The sequence below is a fragment of the Leuresthes tenuis genome, unplaced genomic scaffold, assembly GCF_036924035.1.
Source record: "Leuresthes tenuis unplaced genomic scaffold, fLeuTen1.0.hap1 SCAF_1, whole genome shotgun sequence".
Taxonomy (NCBI): Eukaryota; Metazoa; Chordata; class Actinopteri; order Atheriniformes; family Atherinopsidae; genus Leuresthes; species Leuresthes tenuis.
Window position 1 is genome coordinate 15687793 of NW_027325355.1, and position 20079 is coordinate 15707871.

At 38.1% G+C, this 20079-nt stretch overlaps 1 protein-coding gene across 2 annotated transcripts in view; it reads right to left on the reverse strand.

Annotated features, from left to right (window-relative positions):
* Positions 1-20079, reverse strand: part of LOC140299862 (inactive dipeptidyl peptidase 10-like) — a 90334-nt gene that overhangs the window by 56918 nt on the left and 13337 nt on the right. The window contains exon 1 of one of the 2 annotated variants that reach the window (XM_072379757.1): positions 1766-1916. The exons of the other annotated variant lie outside the window; for it this stretch is intronic. Coding sequence (XP_072235858.1) covers positions 1766-1822 — 57 coding nt within the window. The 5' untranslated portion in view covers positions 1823-1916. Of the gene's footprint in view, positions 1-1765; positions 1917-20079 lie in introns of those variants that run through there. 2 annotated transcript variants of the gene reach the window in all.

Genomic DNA, 20079 nt, shown 5'->3' on the forward strand with positions numbered 1-20079 from the left:
TACACCATTAATCAGCAAGTGAACATCCAAAGCAACCAGTGCCGAGCAGCAGATTGTTATCACAGCACTTCTGACCGGCTCGAAATCAAACACATTGTGGAAAAAAACCCGTCGTTAGTTCTGCCATCAACAAATCAGAGAAACGTAAAGCAAACCATTTGAATTTAACATTTCACTCCAGACGAGGTATTTGTCGTGACTTTAATGGCCATTTGCAAATCAATTTGAGGACTGTGCTCTTAAATGAAAAACAACTAATCACTGAAAATAAAAAGATGATGGGGAAACTGGGAAAAAAAATTCATTTTCTGTCGTTTTGTATGCCAAACAAGTACGCTCAAGAACAATAATAATAATAGACTCTTAATCAACTGATGATTAAACTGCTCTCCTCAGGTCAACATGAGTTCAATTCACTCTCGCAAAACAAATGTTGAGCTCGGTAAGATTAAATGAAAAATGACTTTCACTATAAGTCAAATTCAGTATTTACTTTGAGTTGAAACTCTGAAAACAATGCACCTCCAATAAAAATTGACCACAAAGATAAGAAAATTTAAAAAACTCAACTTCAGTGAAGGTGAAAACTGCCAAAATGAGACTTACAACTGCAAAAATTAAGACAGTCTGCTAAGAAAGATGAAACTAGAAAAGCAACCAAATGAACACAAGGCATGAGGACAAAGAAGCAAAACCACTGTTTTAAAGGGTGTAAAATCACCTAAACGGAACAAAAACAAGACTCAAAGCTACAAGAATAGAGACAAAGATGCAAATTGTTTGCAAATAGGCTAAAAATGACAAAAATGAGCCAAAAATAAACCAAAAACCACACAGAACACATAGTCTATTTGAGGCAGTAGGGGACATAAATGACACGAGTTGTAAGGAAAAATCAGATGCAGAAGAAGACAGAGACACGGCATGGCCAGACTTATGAAAACAAGACGCAGAATTTCCAAACAAATTTTAAATCGGACACAATATGATCAAAATGGCCACAAAGACATGTGAGGTGGCAGAAAATGACCAATTCAAGACCCGAGGTGATGAAAAACGATCCATGTGGGGGAAACCATGACCAAACTAAGAACAAAACCAACCATAAAGCAACACAAAACTGCTACAACCAGAGATACAAAATCACCTCAGACAGACAAAATGAGAACAAAGATGCAAAAGTTCCTCAAACACAGCAGGACTCGCATTGACACCAAACGGGCCCAAGAGGAACCATTTGATCTTTTTCTCCAGAACATTTAAGTGATCACTCCTGCTGTACAACCTGTTGGAGACTGTGTGCTCGTTAATTGTGTCTGTTAAGCTCTCCTCGCTCATCAGAGCTGATGATTCTGCTCCCCTGTCCTACAGTGAGATACATACTGTCACGGCTTTATGTGAAGCCACAAGACATCACACACAGACTAAAGTCTGGGCAGAGTGCTAACTGCTGAGACAGATTCGCTATGTTTGACATTGATTCTGCTGGTTTCTTATGTCTTAATGTTCTTTGATAACTTTCACAAACAGAAGTAATTCACCTAAAATGTATGTCAGCAGAGAAAAATGCATATTTTCTTGTATTTGTCTGAGCTTGGCATTTCCCCTTTCCTGCTGCACTCTCCTATAAAACGTACAGACAACCCCCCACCCCCCATTGTCCCTGTAAACCGTGTCACAGGATGACTGGAGCGTCTGTCCACGCGCACGTACGTATCCCCCGACAGCTGAGTTAATGGAAGCAAACGACTTATTTTCAGTGTACCTCATCCTGCTGTGAGTCTTTCGGCTTCTTCTTGGTGGGATCTTTGGACGCCGTCATTATGGAGCCACAGCCTCGTCTCTCTGCCCGAATCCAGCGGCTCTCCCGGTGTTAACATCCACAAACCTCCGTCAGCGCGATAATTTAGTCGGCGGAGCGTCAAGCTGCGTGCAAAACAGCGCGAGGTTCCGGTAAAGGTTTCAAAATTAAACGCCCCAATGTCGTCTCCGTCTGAACGTTGCCGTAACAATAAAAAAAACACACACACACACCCACCTCAATCACATGCGTACTTTAATTTTCTATACAGAGCTTTTGCTTGCATTCGTTTTTGCTCAGTCGCTAAGACGTTTGTAGGGGAGGTGCCAACCAGACGCAATTGATTGTTGTCTCTTGAGATTCCTGTCTCTCGTGAGATTTTTTTTTTTTTTTTAATTTCATCAGGTTTAATTTTGCACCAGCTTTTATTTTTCAATTTAACGCGCACATCCGGCGTCACTTTCAGTGACGCTGTCCGTGGTGCTGAAACATTTCGAATCGTATCAAAAAGCTAGGGGGGGCGGCCATTAAATCACACCACAGCCAATTATTCTAGTGCTTTCACTTGTGTATCTCAAAAGCACGAAGACGCGGACCTACGTTGCTGTGCACACAGTCTTGGAACTTGAAAGGCATCAACTTGAAGTTAAAATTTGGGATAATTTTATAGAAATACGTACACAAATTTCCATTGATTATAATAATGCTAATTTATCAAGTTTTTTTCTTTTTAAAAAGACATTGGTTTGCACCTCTGCAAATAAAGTCTTCAAATCAATATTATTGTTCAAGCTGAAATTGTTCATAGGTTTTTATGCATTCATTGTCCCACATGAAAATAATATGTGTGGGAGCTCGTGTGGGAGCTTTGGGTTCAAATCCACTGCATGAAAGGTACTGTCTCCAGTAGGGGTCCTTAGGCAAGACCCCCTTACCCTATCTGCCTATCTGTAAGTCGCTTTGGATAAAAGCGTCTGCTAAATGCATAAACATAAACATAAACATATGTAGTACTGTACCAAAAGATTGAGCCACCACTCATTTCTATGCATTTCGACTCCAAGCAGCCAGACTTTCTTGTTATCTTTAAAAGTGTTTTAAATTGGTCTTTTGAAATAATTTTCGAGGCTTTCAATGAATGTTTTTTTGGAAAGCTATTTAAAATGGACTTATGAACCTATAAGCCAGTGTTGTGCAATATTTAGTTTTAAACTGCATCTTCAGGTACTTTGTGACTAGAATTACATCTAGGAAATAGGATTTCTTTATTTTGTTTCATAATTATATTGTTTTCTATATCTTGCATGTGTGTAATCTTTATACTAAGAAACCGTTTTCTTTCTGTGATGAGCCGCTGGAGTCTGAATTTCCTTGCAATAACCTCCCAAAGGGATCAATAAATTTAATTTCAATCTGAATCTTTGACAGACTGAGTTGTCAAAGGAATGCAATATTATCAATAGACTCATAACTGTTCCAGTCATTCCTACGGCATTTGTCAAAGTCTTTTTCGTTTTCACTTGGAGACTTACAAAAATGCGTTACCAGCCACATCACAAACCTCTTCATGGAGGCAGTTGTTAAACTGGAATTATGTTATGGATGCTTTTGACTCTAATTTCATCAAGTCAGTGGTTTGATGCTGATAATATACCTGACACTAATGCCGACAGATTTGTGGGACACGTTGTTTTGTCCATATATAGCAGAAAGGCATGTTGTGGTTTTTCCAAAATCTTCCTTTTGATTTTTGCATACTACAGAAAAAAGATTAATGGAAAGTGTTGATTATTTACTTCAAATCTCTATCATTATCTAACAGCCACATTATGGGTCACCAGTTGATACAAAACTCTGAAGCAGTCATTATTTCAGGCATTAAGTGAACAGCAGATCATTTAAAAGCAATCCAGATGCATGATAACTGCATCTTTAGTTTACCAGTGAGGTTGTGCAGCAGTGTAATATATCCATAGACTTATATTGAATGTGTGAGGCGCTCTTTATGGTATTTTTCACCTATGATGATGTCACACTCCTATTCCCACATTATCACTTCAGGGACTAAGAGCCCTTCTGTGATATCAAGTGCTGGAGCATCCCACGGTATAAATGATGGGATTATAGCTCTGCATCTCAACGGAGAATGAAGCGGATCGGGGCTTCATCTGGAATCCCTCCGGATGAGAATGAAGCAGAACGAGATCAGTAACCAGCAGATCAGTAACCAGCTGGCCTTTCCTGCTGCCAAGTGGCTGAATGCAAATGGATAGGTGTCACAGAGAAAGCCCTGAAGACACAACACAGTCACACACACCATCTCATCTAAAAATACTGATGATGAAAGGGGGGAGGGAAATGAAAAAAATAAGCAAATGAAGATGGAGACAAACTAGCCCGCGGGCACTTGTCTCATAATGGGTGGGTTATATGTAAGGGTATATTTGAATGGGGGAAAAAAAAGAGACACATATCTGTTTTTACTTCTACATTAATATTTTTTTAGAAAGAGCTCCGCCTCCCTCAAGAAACTCTTTTTTTTGGCCCGACAATCTTATAGCACAATATCAGTGTTGGCAGATGGACAATAACAATATCTTAACAATTAAACCACCAGCTTTTTCTTAACCCCCCCCCAAATACACAGCAATTCATATAGTTTGGTTTTCTACACTATGATGGTGAAATGCTCAAGAGCCAATTTAAAGCAGCCTGATTATTTGCTGTATGCCAACCATGTCGAGATAATTTTAGGCATGAATTGGATCATCTGTCATTAAAATGACAGGAAGTGGTCCAATTTCAGGGTAAAAGCATGCTCTGGAAATAGCTTCTGTGACACAGCCACTCATCCATTAGTTATTTTCTCAAGTAGTCACTTATGGTATTAAATATCTGTCGAATTTGATCCAATAAGAAGCCATCTACCTCGGAAGCTGTTGCACTGACCAATTCTTTGGACCAAACCACCCCACGGAGTCATCACAAAGTTCCTGTAGGCTAACAAAATCTGTACGAATAGACAAACATCCCAGTGGTGGATAAAAAATTAATAGGATTTTTTTTTTAAAATGACGGCTCTGAATAATTGCGACAAATGCGTGTGAATATGTTTTGTTAATTTTTTGGAAAAATCTTTTTGGAACAAAATAGCGAAAATCCTGAAAATAGTATGATAAGCATTTGTAAAGCTGTCCCAAAATAAAATCCATCAAGCGCAGTCTCAGACATGTCTTCCTCTATTTTTTTCTGTACATGGACAATAACATGACAGAATTCTGGAACTAAACATGTCCTAAGTAGCATGTAGAAAGAAAAGATTTCTCCATTACTGAGCTGCATGGGTTGAGCAGTGGTAAAAAGACCACTGCTTTTTCTTTTTACTCTTGATTTTAGTCACTTATTACATTCACTTTTACCTGTTGCTTGGTTTGGTTAAGGCATTCAAATATATCTGATTAGGGTTAGCAAAACATTATACCTTGCCTTAAAGTAGAGCCTTTCCTAAGGTCTACCACATATCAGAAATCTTTTTGAGCTGGTGATGATTCTCAATGAGTCACTGCAAAAGACACAAATGTTATACTAACAGGCTACAATGATCTAAACTAGTACTTTCTATTGTCTATAGATAACTAGCTAATTAAGCTAACCTAAACTCAGTTAGTTTTAGGTATAATACTCTTGAGTCTAGACACAGATATGTTACAAACTCTTCTATTGGCTTCAAACATGAAGGTTAACCCAATGTCTCGCCAAAAGATTGAAGCTGAAGCTAACAAGTCAGTGGAACAGTTAGCAACTTATACTTGATCACTAATTGCAACATGGAAATAAAGCATTGAATTATTTTTGCAGAATAACAGGCTAAATGTAAAAATAGACAAAAACATTTATTTGTGCAGGTTTTAGTAACCAGGCTACATGGTGTAATCAGAAGATGGCAGTAAAGGCTCAAATGCACATGGCTGTGTTCAACAACAGGTCATGGAGCCTGCAAACTGGACACAAAACCTAAATGAAGAAGAAACTAGCAAAACCAGTTACCTTGGCTATAGGTGAAAGAAAAATTTTTTAAATGTTTTTTAAAATGTTTTTTCTTAACCTTGCCATTTTCATTTTTCATGCAACGTCAAACAGTACTTAAAAAACACCTGCTAGAAACATGGCAAATAATTGTGAAAAGACTATTGCTAGAAAAGACAATTAAGTGGAGCTGGAATTCAGATTTGGACCTTATGGTTAGTTTTACAGGATATTTTGATGCAGTGTAGATATTTTTTTTTTTAAAAAAAGAAGCTGTTTATAAGGCAAAAAGCTAAGTGACAAAGCAGTTTTACCTCCCTTGTGCAGCTGGATGATTGATTAGCTTGTCACAAGAAATTTGTGTTGGATCCCTGCTCTGATTCTCAGGCTAGCTCCTTTGTATTGGTGGTGTGTGACATTATTGTGTGTCAATTACACACAGTAGGCAGGCTGTCCTGCAGATTTTATTGAGAAGATTCAGCCTGCCAGATGTAATTGACGATCAAAGGGGAGTTACACTGATTTTTACAAGGTCAGTTTTGTAGTCATGCTGAGGCACAGAAAAACAAGGCAGCAGAAATTAAATGTCCAAACTTAGTGTTTAAATCAAGATGCACAAATTTGCCTCGTCTACCCCCCAAAAAATCTGAGAAGTCGGTCTTTAGTTACACTCATATCTTTACTGATTTATTTGTTTCTTTATTTTGATGAATGCTGTATGAATTTTGCTGTGTTCAATTCATGACTGTTGTTCTTCTTCATCTTCATCCTTGAATGTTGCCTTTTCAGCTGCCTCCCTGAGGAAAATGCATCTTTAAACAGAGAATACATTCAGAATTCAGCTCTGAAAGGTTGTAGTAGTAAGAATTATGTGACATGCCGCAGTACAAGCATGTGAACACGATGGAAAGGGAACGAGCAGCATTACTTTTCCGATGAAGACGCGAGGGAAGGCGTGAGGTCAGTGACCTGGGAGCGAGGGAAGGAGATGACTGCTGATCGAGAAATTCAAAAAAGCAAATAAGGGGGAAATGCTGAAGGAAATGGCAGTGGAGGAAGAGGGGAGCAGATGGAGGATGGTGGAAGAAGAAAGAAAAAGAGGATTGGAACAGATCCTCAAAGCTTGAGTAAGACTGTCTTTCCTTCTCCATTAAAAATTTAACAGATGGAATCAGAGACACTATGGAAATGATCTCACTCCCTCTGACCTCTGCTGGTGTTTGGGAAGTTCACTAACGTCCCCAAGACACAAATTCTCTCCACAGTTATTTCACTGCATGCTCACTGGTGCATCTCTCCCTCTAGCTTTAGCATTTGTGTACATCCGTGTTAACATGGAAGCGTGTTGTTGCACAATATCCACATATCTGCTTTTGCAGTGGAGTCTGGAATTAACCGCTGTTAGTGCAGCGAGTTCATTATCGCGTCTCTTCCTGTAAAACATTCAGGACTTTAGAGCTTTGTGCCCCCTCAATACATCAACCTTCAAAGCCTCTAATACCAATTTTACTTAGACTGGAGTTGGGCAAAGCTTTTCAGCTCTGGGACTTAAAGCAAAAGGAATCATCTGAAAACAGAGGAGAGGGAAAAAAAAGCAGCTAAGTTTGCTTTATTGGGTCACAAGCCAAAACAACCCCCTGTGTTTCACTCCTGCCGTCTAATCAGAGCTTATTTACACCTGGGATGCCAGGTGAATGTAATTAACCTGCTGCCTGGATGGAAGCCTGCAGGGCTCTGAGTTTGGACCCACTGAGTAATGTGGAAAGTTTTTTTTCCCCTTTCTTTTCTTTGATAAGAAAGTAGGTTAATTGACCCAGAAGGATCCTGACACTCTAAGAGCATGTTAAAGTCTTAAAACTGTTTCTCTCTGAGATACAAATCCAGTCTCTGATATAGAAAGTGAGATCACTCTGGGTTTTGGAGCTGTATTGGAGGAACAGAGGGGTGTTTACACGCACCACAGTTTCACAACATGACTGTTCCAGTTTATTTTTGGGTTCAGGGACACTAAAATGGTGACATAAGTGAAGCCTATGGCATCCAGTGAAACCACAGAATTTCACCAAAGATATGATTTTAAATGAAAAAGGGTAAATAAGACGATTTCAACAAACTGGATTCTGTTATTTTAGTGCCCGATTGAAAAAGCAACTAGTCTTCAACATCCAAATCATGTCTAGTCATCTAACAATCACAGAACAAGATGCACTTTCTGATACAACTGAGTTTTGTGTAAACACTCACACATTTTTTGTGTCTTTGTTCTAGAGAAAGTGGAAGTCAAATTTAAAAAGACACTTTGGGACACTTTCAAAAAGTATGTTAAGATTGGACAAGGACACATTTCCTGACTAATTGTCAAACTCTTGATATTATTAATTTCTGGATCTTTGACATTGCTGGACTTGTGTTTTGTTTTTTTTTAAAGCTGCAAATTGTTAGTTTGGAAATGTAGTCAAATCCTGAAGGCAAACGGAAAATCATTACACTTTGTATTTTAAGGATCAGGGCATTTTTAAGCACGGTGTATTGATGCAGTCCAATTTATGTAATGGCTACATCTAATATCAAAAGATATTGAAGTTTTTCAATGAAGACTGAAACTGTCAAACTGTGAACATTTCTAGGCTTATAATTAGGAAGTGGGAGAGAGCAGGGCTCAAAAAGGAAATACCAGCCACATCTGACCAAATATCGTTCAACAACTTAACTTTTTGACTTTGTTGAAAAATGACATGGTTGTTGTTGTATGTAAATAAATGCAAGCTTATAAGTTGATATCACGTCACATAAATGCTGTCCCATATGAAACAACCATTTTTATACATGGATTAAAGTACTTATAAGACATTTTCTTGTGAGACTGGGCTGGCATTTGCATGGACGAAAAAGACATTTTTCATTTCCATCACTAATTGTGACTCAAATACTATGAATCGGGCTGAGTTCGATGCAAAAATGACAAAAGAGGTTAAATTACCTCAAACGGCACCAATCAAATGTCCAACAGTGGATAGTTTTCAAATAAATGAGATTAATTCCACTAGAGTTGTCTCTACCTCAAGAATATATTTCATAAAAATTAAGCCACTGACCTGAACATTTCTACAAATATTATTCTAGATCTTCATCTTTCTGCAAGAGGAAGCTTATACACACAGCTTTTATGCTTAAAATCTCATCCATAAAAGACTATGTACTGAGTGGGAGTGTGGTGCAGCCTGATGAAACTATGTACCTGCAAAACCTATTAGTCATGTCTATGATGATGCACATGGATATTTTAATCTACAAAATACCAAAACTGTGAACTAAAATAATAATAAAAAATTCCCCAGAAATAAATCTTTCGACACTGCTCTGAGAGGCTTGTGTAAGAGTTCCACAAAATAGGCTTCGAACTGCATTTGTATGATTTTTTCATTTTCCTTTGTGGCAGTTTGCCTCAAAGCACATTAATGCAGCCTTTAATTAACACAAACAGTGAAATGAAATTTTTACTTACATTATTTATCTGTAATGCCACTTGTATTAATTCCACATACTGAATTAAAACGTTGAAAACAGATTAAGCTGGGTGACCGATTGGAAAAATAGCTGATAAAAAACAATGGGGGCTGTGAAAAAAACCAATACCTTAACCTAGATAAAAGTGGGTCAAGGTTGACTGATTAACCCATTAACCAACTCTAGGTTCTTTGGAGCTTCAGCCTGCTGAGCAATTGAGGAAGATGGTGTGTTGCTATAGAAAAACAAACGACTGCTTGGTACAAAGGCTGGAGTCATGCAGGTGTAATAATGTGACAGAGGTAGTTTTTTTGTTACATATATAACATCAACCACAAGAATATCCATATATGTAATGCTGTCAAAACCAACATTCTTACTCCAAACACAACAAAACGTAACTGTAAATTTGGTTTTCAGTTAGATCAGGTTGTAGAAAAAAAAGTCTATGCATTGCTTTAGTTGTTTTTGTAGTAGTTCTGAATGGTTCAAAGTCTGGTTGATACCAACTGGAAGGAGTTTTAGGGGCCAATTGGAGATATTGGCCCATCTGCTTTAGGTATTCCAAAGGAACCGAGATCTCTCATGAGGCTGTAAAGAATCTACTGGGCTTTTTTAACCTGAATATGTGGCAGGAAAAATAATGCATGGATGGAGTTTAATTGTCAGTCATTACTTCTCAGCTGTTTGCAACCATAAGTCTGAGTTAATCATTGTTTAATCATTTAACAAGTTTTATCAAAACGAATGATAAGAGTTATTGCTGTTGAAATCACTGGGAGCTGAGGACGGCTTCTGTAGCGGCAATACTAATGGTGGAGCAAAAAAAGGAAACAAACTAGCATCAATGTCTTGTGTTTGTGTGCCAATACATTGTGAAGACTGAAGGGATCAAAACGATGGTCATCCAAGATACGTTTTCCACATAGAGCCCCAACCAAAGGTGGGGCTGTTTCAAAGTCACAGTGTTAATGTAGAGTTAGGTGTTTTCGTAAGTACAAAAGTTGCCGTTTCACCTTTTGGACATAAAAACACGATCTGTTCGATTTTCTATCCCTTTAGGCTTTTAGACATTGTTAAAAGGAGGGTATTGGTTCTTGGGTTATGGACAAAAAGCTGTTTTGAGATCACGGCGACTTTGACCAACAAATTCAGTTCCTTCGCCCTGAAGACCAATTTTACATATGTGCTCAATTTAAAGAATTTGACACAAGGCCTTTGAGCTGGGTTCACAACAATGGAAAAGACGGAAAGACGTAAAATGCATCTTGAGCACCGACTGTAGCCAGCGTGTGGGCAAAAAAAACCCTGACAATTATCGAAGCTGATGACGGAAAGACGTTTTCTGGACCTTTTGATTTGCAAGATTTTTCCAGACCAGTGGCAGTATGGCTTCAAACTGCAATAAATGTAAATATTCGATTTGAAGAACAATCAAATCTACAAGAAGTTCATCTTTTAACTCATTTAACATATACCAAAAATAGCTACAACAGCTCAAAGATGTAGCTAACTGAAATTTGCAACTAGCATATTAGGTTGAAGCAGTTCATCAGAACATGTGTCCAACTTTAAGATATTCTGGGGCACAGCAAAAGCTCCGCTGGGGGAGTAAATAACTCAGAGGGATTATCTCTACAGATATCATTCTTTTATTTAGGTTGTTTCAAATGTAACAGGCAACTTCTTTTTTTTATTTTTAAACTCATACTCATACTACAAAACGACATTGTATACTCCTAGAAAAACATGCTGTGACTTGAGTTTAATGGTTTCCTGTTGGCCTTGCACGTTACAACCCCAACATCCGGTGTGAGAATCTCACAAACCCACGCTCTGAAGCCCACCCATCATGCACAACAGCAGTCTGATACATTTACCGCCCCAGAGGATAGGTTTCTGTTTCTCAGAGCTTCAACTCTCCCTGCAGGCAGCAGATCCTGCTGGGACTTGATAATAAAACGGGTGTAATTTTCTCCAGCAGAGGTGCTTCACCTCGACACACAATGACGTTGATGATGTTGCTTGATTTAATGACTTATTATAGGCAGACTTCATCTGGGAAAATGAAAATACAGTATACAGTATAAGGCAAACACAGTTTTTACGATTCTTACAGGCATTATTTGGCACAAACCCCTTTATTCTTCAAAACCCTCTGAACGCTTAGACAAGCTTTCTGTCATTTCTTTAAGTAGTCTTCAGGAATAGTTCTCCAGGCTTCTTGAAGGACATCCCAAAGCTCTTCTTTGGATGTTGGCTGCCTATTGTTCTGTTCTCTGTCAAGATGATCCCACACTGCTTCAATAATATTGAAGTCTGGGCTCTGGGGAGGAATCATCCCTTCATAAGACCTGTTGCCACTGATTTTCAGTCCACTCCCACACTGCTTCAGGAATTGCTTCTTGAAGGTCCAGATAAATCTTGCAGTTTTTTTTTTTGAATTTATTTATTTTAAAGACATAATTTTCAGTCTAAGTACTAAGAGATACATTTTAAAATGAGTCCTTTATTAACAACACTGGATCATTCATTTCCGTCCGTTTTTCTGTGCTTGTATGATTCAGAGGTTTTACAAATAAATGCATTCATCTAAAAATGGTCAAGTACAAGGCCTGAACTGAAAATGTTCAAAATAGAAAAAACTTTTAAAAATCTTCAGAACGCCAGAGAACTATTGCTCAAGGCCTTTTTAAAGGATTACAAGAAAGTCTGGCTGCCTCGAAGCAAAGTATAAACAAATGAGACGTGGATCGAGACTTTTCCACGGCATTATTTGTATTTATCTAAATGTATATACAGCTAGAGAACTGCAAAGTTAAAACATATTGGCATCTCACCTCCAGGAACCTGTGTTCTTGGTCCATCATGTTGACATCTCAGCAGCACAAACCAGCAAGCTCAGCAAAGCAACGTTGTCCGTAAAACAATAAAGAAGTGTTTGCTCTGCAGTGCAACTCAGTAAAAGTGAGAACGGCTCTCTTGTTCTTGCAGCAAAAGCATATCTACCTGACTTTTCTCTAAACAGACGTGTAGCGCACACACACACACACAAAACCCATCTGTTCTGGTTTTACCACTGGAAAAAAAAAAATGGTGTCATTCACAACTGAAATCAATCAACCCAGTTTCACTTGGCATCATTAGTCTGATAGTCTAATCTGTGTCAGGGGGAATTCGTATGGTGGAGATGAATTTACTCAGTTTTTGTGTTAAAAGGCAAATGAAGACTAAAGTGGGTTTGTAAGAAGAAGCAAAACCTTTGCTCTTCGAGTGCAAGAGTCACAGAACTGTTCGTTCATAGCTTGAAACTGTAGGCTTTAAATTCCTTCAGAAAATGTTGCAGCAAAGAAGTTGAATAAATTGTGGTTGATATAAAGAAGCCAAAGTGGGCTTTTGGGGGATTTTCTCCGCTTTATAGTGCATTACATAAGCTACAAAACATGCTGTTCCTATATAAATAGAAATAAATATGTTCTAACCTTTTCTTAAGACTACCTCCTGCACATTTTGTCTTTATTGCACAAGTGATTCCTTTTCTAAATAGATAAGAAAAACTTACTTTTAAAAGTAAATGTTAGATAAACATCTGTACGCACTGTTTCCTAATGCAACCCTGTGTATTACACTGCACTGCCATCTGTTTATCTCAGGGCCATCTGTGGATACGAAACTGTACAATTTATCTTCATTGTAATGTTTTTATTATCAATGCCTTTTGATTGAAAAAAAAAATGAAACTAAATCACTCAACGTATCAAGGACTTCCTTCACAATATAGTATCAGAATATTGTTTTTGAACATTAAAGCACTAAAAACTTTATAAGTAGATCTAGAAATAACAATAACTTTAAAACTAGAAAAGTATTAGGAAAAGCATTACTTTAACTTTTCCCAGTTATTGTAAAAAATAGAATTATTTTTTCATGATGATACAGATAGAGGACTTACTGACAAAAACTCTAAGCTTTTGTTAAGTGTTTGACTAGCGTTTCTATTAATTCTAATAATGTATGTTGAGATGGTTGGAGCCAATTCAAGTACTTTAGCTTCAAACATCCAGTATGTAACATCCTGGGTAATCTACTGGCAGACATTGAATGCAACAGTCATGTGTAAAAAAAAAAAACACACACTCGAGCTTGGGCAGCTCTCCTTATTAGAAGATTCCACTGAATTCCATTCACTGTGTACAGCCTCCTGCATACTGAACTCTGGACCTAAGCAGATATTGGAAATATATGTTTCTGAATTAAACTACAGCTGCTGGAACTGGTGGGTAAATTAAATTAAATGCTGCAAATATCCAACATATTAAAGCGTGAACAAGCAGCGGGAAAGTTGACTGGCAACGAGAAAACTCTGTAGGGGTTTTGATCCAGACGGAATGATTCATGTCACACAACAGGAATTCAAAGTCAACTCAACCTGCTCAGACAGATTATAGAAATTAAAATAAGAGGAGCGGCTACACTGGAGGAGACCAAGTGTACTGGTGTTTGACTTCCTCGCAATGAGTGAGGCATAATTAGAATTTAAGCTCATTAGAGTCCTTAAGTCATGAATAAAGACTGATTATTCATTCACTCAGTGAGCTAAAATGAGCCTTTTATTAAATTGACTTGACAGCCACACTTCTTTTAGCAGTGTAATATGTGGAAAATCTGAGGAAAGAACTTTTCGAAGGCTTCAAATTGCATTTGTTCTGACTTTTTGAAAGTTACATAAAAACATTAAGGGCTTGAAGAGACATACTTGTGAATAATAGGAATGAAGCTGTAGCTCTGAGCTGGTTAATTTAAACCTAGTTTAAATTAGTTCAGTTGAGTAGCATAGCCGTACCTTCAAGTTAGCCACAGCTAGCTTAACTGTCTAAAGCAAACAAACTGTCTACCTTTAAAGCTCATGAAATAATATTTTCTCTTGTTTGAACTGAAGTCCAAGTTAAGTCTCAAGTCTTTTGGGGGCAAGTCTGAAGTTAAGTCTCGAGTCTTTGTTTGTGCGACTTAAGAGCGACTTGAGTCGAGTCATGTGACTTTAAAGGCTAACAATTCCATAGAAATTTTGTAAACATAGAATCTTGCTTGGCTCTGTCAAAAAGCCAACATTTGCGATCCCATATAATATTTTCTTTTTTTTTTTAGTTTGTTTGATCCACACAAATCTGTGTTAATGTTGCCCTTTCCGATTCCGTCATAGAGTCACAGCGCAGCGCTCTTCTACTAAGAGGTGTGCAACACCTTATAACTCTATGCAGCAGTCCAAACCAGTTTGTGGTTTTCAACCATCCCAGTCTTTCTCAGTATAGCCGTTTTGCCCAAATCAGCAGTATCAGTGCCTAGAGTGACTCAAAATGCGGATGGAATGATAATGTAACACGTGAATGTTATCATGTAGCAAGACGTGTGGATACATTGAACATTGACATGATTAAGTATGGACACTTCTGCTGTGTTTCTATATGAAACTGGCCGAAGCCAAAAAGCCACCGGCAGCGCAAATATCCGCACTAGCATAAAGAGGAAGCCACACAAATCATTGGGTCTAGTAACTTTAACTTTAACCATAATCTCCCTGTCATATATTCTACAAAACCTTTTCTGAGGCCTGAAACTAACTGATATTTACAACTTTAGTTTCTGGAGCCTTGCAGCGTAGTGTTTGCTTTATGGTAACAATTCACACAGTGATAAGACACTCTATCTTCAAATATCTTTAGTTTAAATTTCTACCATCAAATGAAGTTTTAGAAAGAAAAAAGGTGGAAAAATAGAAAATCCCTTTCACTATATCAGGACACACACCATTGGGCAAGACAGCCTTATCTGAGGAAGAGAAAGAGACTAGAAAAGTGTAAATATCAGAAGGGCTTTTACTTTTACTGGAGGAAAAAACATGACAGATGCTAACTAATTATGGATAATCATTGCTATTGGTTGGTAAGAACCAATTAGCTCACGTGTTCCATGCTGCGTCGCACTTGCTTTGCTTGGCTCTGTCGATAAGGCTGTCAACATGTCGGCTTTTTATCATTAGTGGTGTAAAAGTCTAGAGCTTGGTAAACTTGGCACCCTGGTTGCAGCATATCAACCTCTTCGAACTCCACAATGGCTTTGACATAAAGAAAAATACTTTTTTGCCTGAGGGATCAGGGGTTTGTTTTTTTGGTGCACCTCCCGTCTTTATGTTTTAGTCATGCATTAGCTCTGCAGCAGATAGTGCCTGCTTCAGTTACTTTTGCATTAACGTGTTGCCATTTTGTGAGAGCAGGAGGGGGTTCAAACAGTTTGAATCGGTTCCTAAAAAATGAAACAACAGAATTATGTTGTTATGACACTATTTCTTTGCAAATGCAGCATTACACCATGCTTGTAGGGTTACATGTACTGTAGCACCCTTTATCACAGCTAACGGGATTGCAACAATGCAGTTTACAACAACAGCATGTTCATCCCTGCTACTTATCGGACATTAAAATGGAAGTTATAACCTGTAACATAAATGTTGGGAAAGTTACAAATTCCCATGTATGGCCGTCCATGTGCAGGGTGTTTATATGACAGTGATGTTACATGATGTTACATCCTACAGTTGTAGGCCAGCCCAGGAACAAAGATTTAATTCCCTCTCTAGTGTTGTTTTAACATAAACTTTAACTATGAGGCACATAATTGTATTATTGTATTATACAATAAAAAATTTATCTGCGTTACACATCCAGCTGCTATTGGTGTCAGGGGGTATAATGGAAAATAATAAAGGTGGCTGTTGATGTGAGTCATTCAAAATCAGAGTGTTCTGGTGTTTCTATGTGATTGATTTATGGTAAAAGTACAACATCTTGCCTGTGGACCAACATAGTTATTACACATGCAGTAATGAGATCAGGTTGAAACTAGACTAGTGGCTTGTCCAGAGTGTACCCTGGGATAGGCTCCAGTGCCACTGTCAACCTAATACTGCCAGCTGCAAAGATCAGAAAATGAACCTTTGATAGATTTGGTATCATGGATCTGTCCCCATTAGTGTTTTGATCTTTTGACTTTCCTACCCCACAAGCTGAAGTGCCTTTGGAACCTCACGATTCCTCCAATTGGTTCATCTATTAAAATGTGAGATAGAGGAAAAAGTACTGCGTCGCATGTAACATTGTATAGACTAAAGCTCAAAACACAGTTGCTGTTAACAACACATCCATGTGTTTATTATGGCTGCCACACGTATCCTGCGTTTGTTTGGTGCGTCGGTTGTGCACGATCTCAGAAATTAAAGCTACATGTATGCAATTTGCAATATGTAGGATTTGTAAGCTTAGTTTTGATGTTTTGTATCGTTAATTTCTTGCGCCGTGCTCGGCCTCACATACAAAACCGCCGCTGTCCCTTTTTCTGTCGCGATGTTAAGATCAACAAGATTCCGGCCTTTTCTTTTCACCCCACGTTTATCGTCTATTAGAGCTTCTGCTTACATCCTGTAAACCTGGCAGCAGCTTCCGGTGAGTGATCAGCTGGAATGGGTGAATGTGGCTTGAGGTGTAAAAGCACTTTGACTGGTCAACTTGACCACAAACGGTTGTATAAATACATTTAATCTACCATTTCAGAGCAGGGGTCAAGGGAATTACTGAACCTCACCAAGCCACCACAACCTGGAATGTCATTAATATTTAATGTACCCATATACAAAAGGAAAGTTTCCACCTCTCCCTTCCACTGAATGGATTTTTGTATGGATTATGGTTAACTTTCTCTCTTTCCTTACATATTTACCACATTATAACGTTTTTCTCACGTAAGAATGTTGACATTCTATCCTCACCAGCACTTTTTCATTTTTGGCACCACTAGCTCGCATCTGATGTGACCTGTGCCTTAACCTCTTCTAAATGGACTTGGTCAGCGATCTTTCCACTGTGCCTGGGTGTGTTGCAGCATGTTCACACTTTCTAAATGCCACCCTTTTTAGGCTGAAGGCTGAGAGCACACTAACTTGGTATAAAAGCCGATAATCATTTCTATTTTTCAAAATTTAAAACTCGAGGACAGTTCATTCAAGGTGAGCGTAGACTGTCAGGCCTTATTTAAGCCAACGGTTTTAAACACGTATTTAAAGAGTTTCTGACAGACTTCTTCACACTCACTCACTTTTCTTTCCCTCTGACCTCTCATTTTACCACCTGGAGAAAAGCCATGGATCGTAGAGGTCATTACTGATTAAGGGAGAAGCTTATATTAACTGGAGGCATTACAGGGCTGCTCAGCCCTTCTTTATCTCTCCCTGTGCTTTATATTCAGTTCCACTCTAGACCAACTGTGTCTGGCAGCTGGTACCAATTAACTGAATATTTGCAGATATACATGCATATTTTTTGCAGTTTTCTCGTTATTTAGATAGAACTTCTAGCATATAAAAATGTTATTTTGAAGATTTTGACCAAAGGCGCTGAGACAGATGCGTTTAATCAATGGATATTCAAGACACAGGGAATAAAACATCAGCTTAGATGTGAACCACAGCAGGAGAGCAAAACTTTTCTGATATGATTTCTTAAGCTGGCGTCCACTAATGAGGAAAGGGCCAACTTTAAGAAACAGCATGCATCTGGTTTTAGTGGCTCGACCATGAGATGCTTTCATTTTCCAGTGTTTGATTTTTGGCGATAAACACGGAGAGTGTATTTAAAAAATTGAGGGTACCTGCTGTTTTCCGTGATGAATGCTAACAGCGCTAATGTAGGTCATTAGTTGTACACAAATTGCTTTGTATGAGTATGATAACATTAAAAGCAGAGTGCAGCATCCATGCTGATGTGTTAATCATAAAAGTAACAGTTTTAGTACTAATCTTTATGTTTGTTTTATTAATATTTTTTATACTTTTTAAAGTAGTCTTTTGATATTCTATTATATCAGATAGCCTTCAGTTGTTTTGGTGAGTTGGTTAAAGCACAGTGACCGTCCTCTCAACCCTACTGAAACAGCTCTGAGGTCAGGTTGTTTTGAGGGGCAGACACCAAAGGGCAAGTGAGCAACTACTCACCCCCACCCACCCCCTCTATTCCCTTCCAGGGGTTGCGGTTGAGAAAGGCCATGGTTTCACCTTAACGCGATAACACTTGAGCCAGCCGTGGGGAAGGAAGAAAGTTATTTCATTCTGACAGAAATGAGCAACTGCAACAGTCATACCAAAAACTCCACACTCCAGGTATAATTACTCTGTTGATCTGAGAGGGAAATTTAGTGTTGTTGCACTGTAAGTTAGCACTAGAAGCCAGTAAACAATGCCAGATGAAAAGTGACTGTTGCACATAGAAATATTCTGAATAACTTGCTGGAACATTACTCTCAAATATAGTTTATCCACTGGGCTCTTTTGTCCTCAGAGGTTGGGGGTAGACGCCTCTTCCAAGTAAAGATGGTTTCATCTGTCTAGCAGGTTGTATGAGAGTGGGCAGGGCTCAAAGACTGGGGCTTATCAGAGGGAACAGAGTGAATTTCTACAATGTCTACAATGACAATCTGACTGGCTCATTGAGTGAGATTTTTTTTTTCAAACTAACCCAAAACAAGCCACTAGGGTTGTGGGATTTTTTTCCAGTTTTTTGGAGTTGTTATTGACTTCATACCCGAATATATGATCTAAAGCACAGGGGAAAAGTGATTTTTTTCCCATAATATGTCCCCTTTAAAGTGTGTCTGCAGTGTGCGGTGTGTTTGAAATCAAACCTTCTTTTAAGATTTTTTTCTTGAAGAAGACATCGAGGCCAATCTTGACCTAAAACTTTATATTCAACGCAGGCTGTGTTTTTCACTGTTTAAACTCTGGACATCAGGAAGCAGTTCAGAAAATGTTCTGCTTTCCCTTTCATGCTGGAAGGTTCTGCTCTAAACTTGGTGTCACATATCAGCGATGACATGATATTAAAATCAATTAAATCAAATGCTAACATTATTTTAACACTCATTCTACGGTACTGTAATATTGTGACTTGATCTCAGTTCTCAGATCAATATTAAAAAACATTGTTTTCTGTACAATTGTTAAGTTCCTTCTTTCATGTCATTCAACTGCTAAAAAGACAAGGAAACAACTCAAAACAAAGAATTAATCTAATAGCTTCACACATTCATATGTGTTTATAAATCTATTCCCTAGTCTTCTGATATATCAGTCATTTCACATGTGTGAACGTTTTGGCCACAATAATCGATCAGAGGAAATCAGATGATCATGACAGTCCTACAAGTAGACTAAGTAAAAAAGAAAATTTGTATCATTACAAATTGTATGATTAAATTACAACGAAATTGGATTTTGAAAATCTGGTGACATTAACCCCATTTCCACAAAAAGTTAAATAATTGGTTCACTTTTATGGAACCAATTTGCTTTTCACAGTTAAGAGAGTCATCACATGTGTATTTTCCATTGAGCTGTTACCGTTACCATTTGAATACACAAATAACAGCTGGTTGGAAAGACGGAATATTAAACAAACAAGGAAGATGAATGTGAAGATATCGCAAAAAGTTTGAACTTGGATAGAGTCAGAACAAAACTTCTTCAAAAGTCTTCATTTCCATTGTCCGCTATTGGGTATTTACCATCATTTCATCGCTCATCACCGTCATCGGCGACGATTGAGCACACGGACTGAAAAAAAATCTAAATATAGAACCCTCTAAAAGCAAAAGATGAATAATCTAACATCCACACCTGGGTGTTTTTGTCCCCCCTCCTTCAG